Source organism: Daktulosphaira vitifoliae, unplaced genomic scaffold (genome assembly GCF_025091365.1).
Source record: "Daktulosphaira vitifoliae isolate Bord-2020 unplaced genomic scaffold, ASM2509136v1 Scaffold_2583, whole genome shotgun sequence".
Taxonomy (NCBI): Eukaryota; Metazoa; Arthropoda; class Insecta; order Hemiptera; family Phylloxeridae; genus Daktulosphaira; species Daktulosphaira vitifoliae.
The window spans coordinates 1-1,310 of NW_026102143.1; the positions used below are offsets into that span (position 1 = coordinate 1).

The 1,310-nt window shown below is 26.3% G+C and overlaps 1 protein-coding gene across 1 annotated transcript; it reads right to left on the minus strand.

Annotated features, from left to right (window-relative positions):
- Positions 1-151: 151 nt before the first annotated feature.
- LOC126909959 (uncharacterized) lies at positions 152-1,184 on the minus strand (the record flags this gene model as incomplete). The annotated part of the gene is made up of 1 exon (XM_050692364.1): positions 152-1,184. A coding segment is annotated over one exon (687 nt), but the record flags the coding sequence as incomplete, so codon positions are not given.
- Positions 1,185-1,310: the final 126 nt, after the last annotated feature.

Here is a 1,310-nt window from a genome sequence, read left to right on the forward strand (position 1 = left end):
AATTATAAGGTTAAGTATAAGTAATATTTTAAATATAATATTTTATTGTTACATATATATGAAAGGCTATTACAGTAAAATGAGTATATTATGATAATAACTACTATTTAGTAATTTATATAAAAGATTAATAATTTTGATGAATTCTAATTTTAGAGAGATTATAATTTTATTTCATTAAAATAAATACATATGAAAGAATTTGAATATAATTATTTTTTAATGTTTTCAGTTACATTAATTATATGGCATTAATTAATTAAAATAATAGAGCGCTGTTTTATATTCTAATTTAGAAAAAATTGTCTAAATTAAAAAAAAAATTCATAATTTACTATAAAGTTAATTCAAAAAATAGAATGTTGGTCAATTAAGTTACATATTATTTTTGATTAAATAATATTAATTACATCATTTTAACTCTATTATTTAGTAAGTTATGGCTATTTAAACCTTTTGTGTTAATTTTGATCCACATTTATGTACTACATTTTTTATTATATTTGTTCATAGTTATGTCTTTTAATTTGGCCTGAAACTTTGAATTCTTGTTGTATCTCAAAAAAAGTTTTACATTTAGTTTCTGGTACCCAAATGTAACAAAAAACTGCCCCAGTAGCAGACAAAATGGCATACAAAATAAAATTGGTAGACATTCCTAAAAAATTATCTACCAATTGGTAATTAACAACCATGATAGTTGAAGCTAATGTCACTGTAAGCACCAAGGCTGTACCTCCCAGAGCTCTAGTATCTGATGGAAAGTATTCACACTGAATTACGGATAAAAGTGGCATCAGCCCTATATTAATAAAAAACACTGTACCGCAAATAGTTACTAGTAGTGTTATGCCCCCTATGTCCATATTTACAATTAAAAACAAGTATGTTGCAATGTGACAAACGGCAGTTCCTAAACAAGATACTACTAATAATGGTCGCCGACCACATCTATCAACAGTGAACGCGAATGGAATTACGGCTATTAAAGTCACGATCCCGAGTATAAAAGCACATCCGTTCGGTGACACATTAGTTAGAGATAAAATAGACGCCGCATATGCTTCTAGTACGCTGGTACCGCAAGCCATTTGTAGTACAGCCAATAATAGTACAATTACTAATGGTTTTCGATCTCTAGTCAAGAGAACTTTTATTCTTCCTCCTTGGCTAAAAAATAATATTTATGTGATTTAAAATATCTTTGAATAAATAATTCGATTTACTTATGAATTTTTTGTTAAATTAACAAAAAAATTCTAATTAAATAAAATCACATAAAAATATAATAGGAATATTAGCATAGCGAA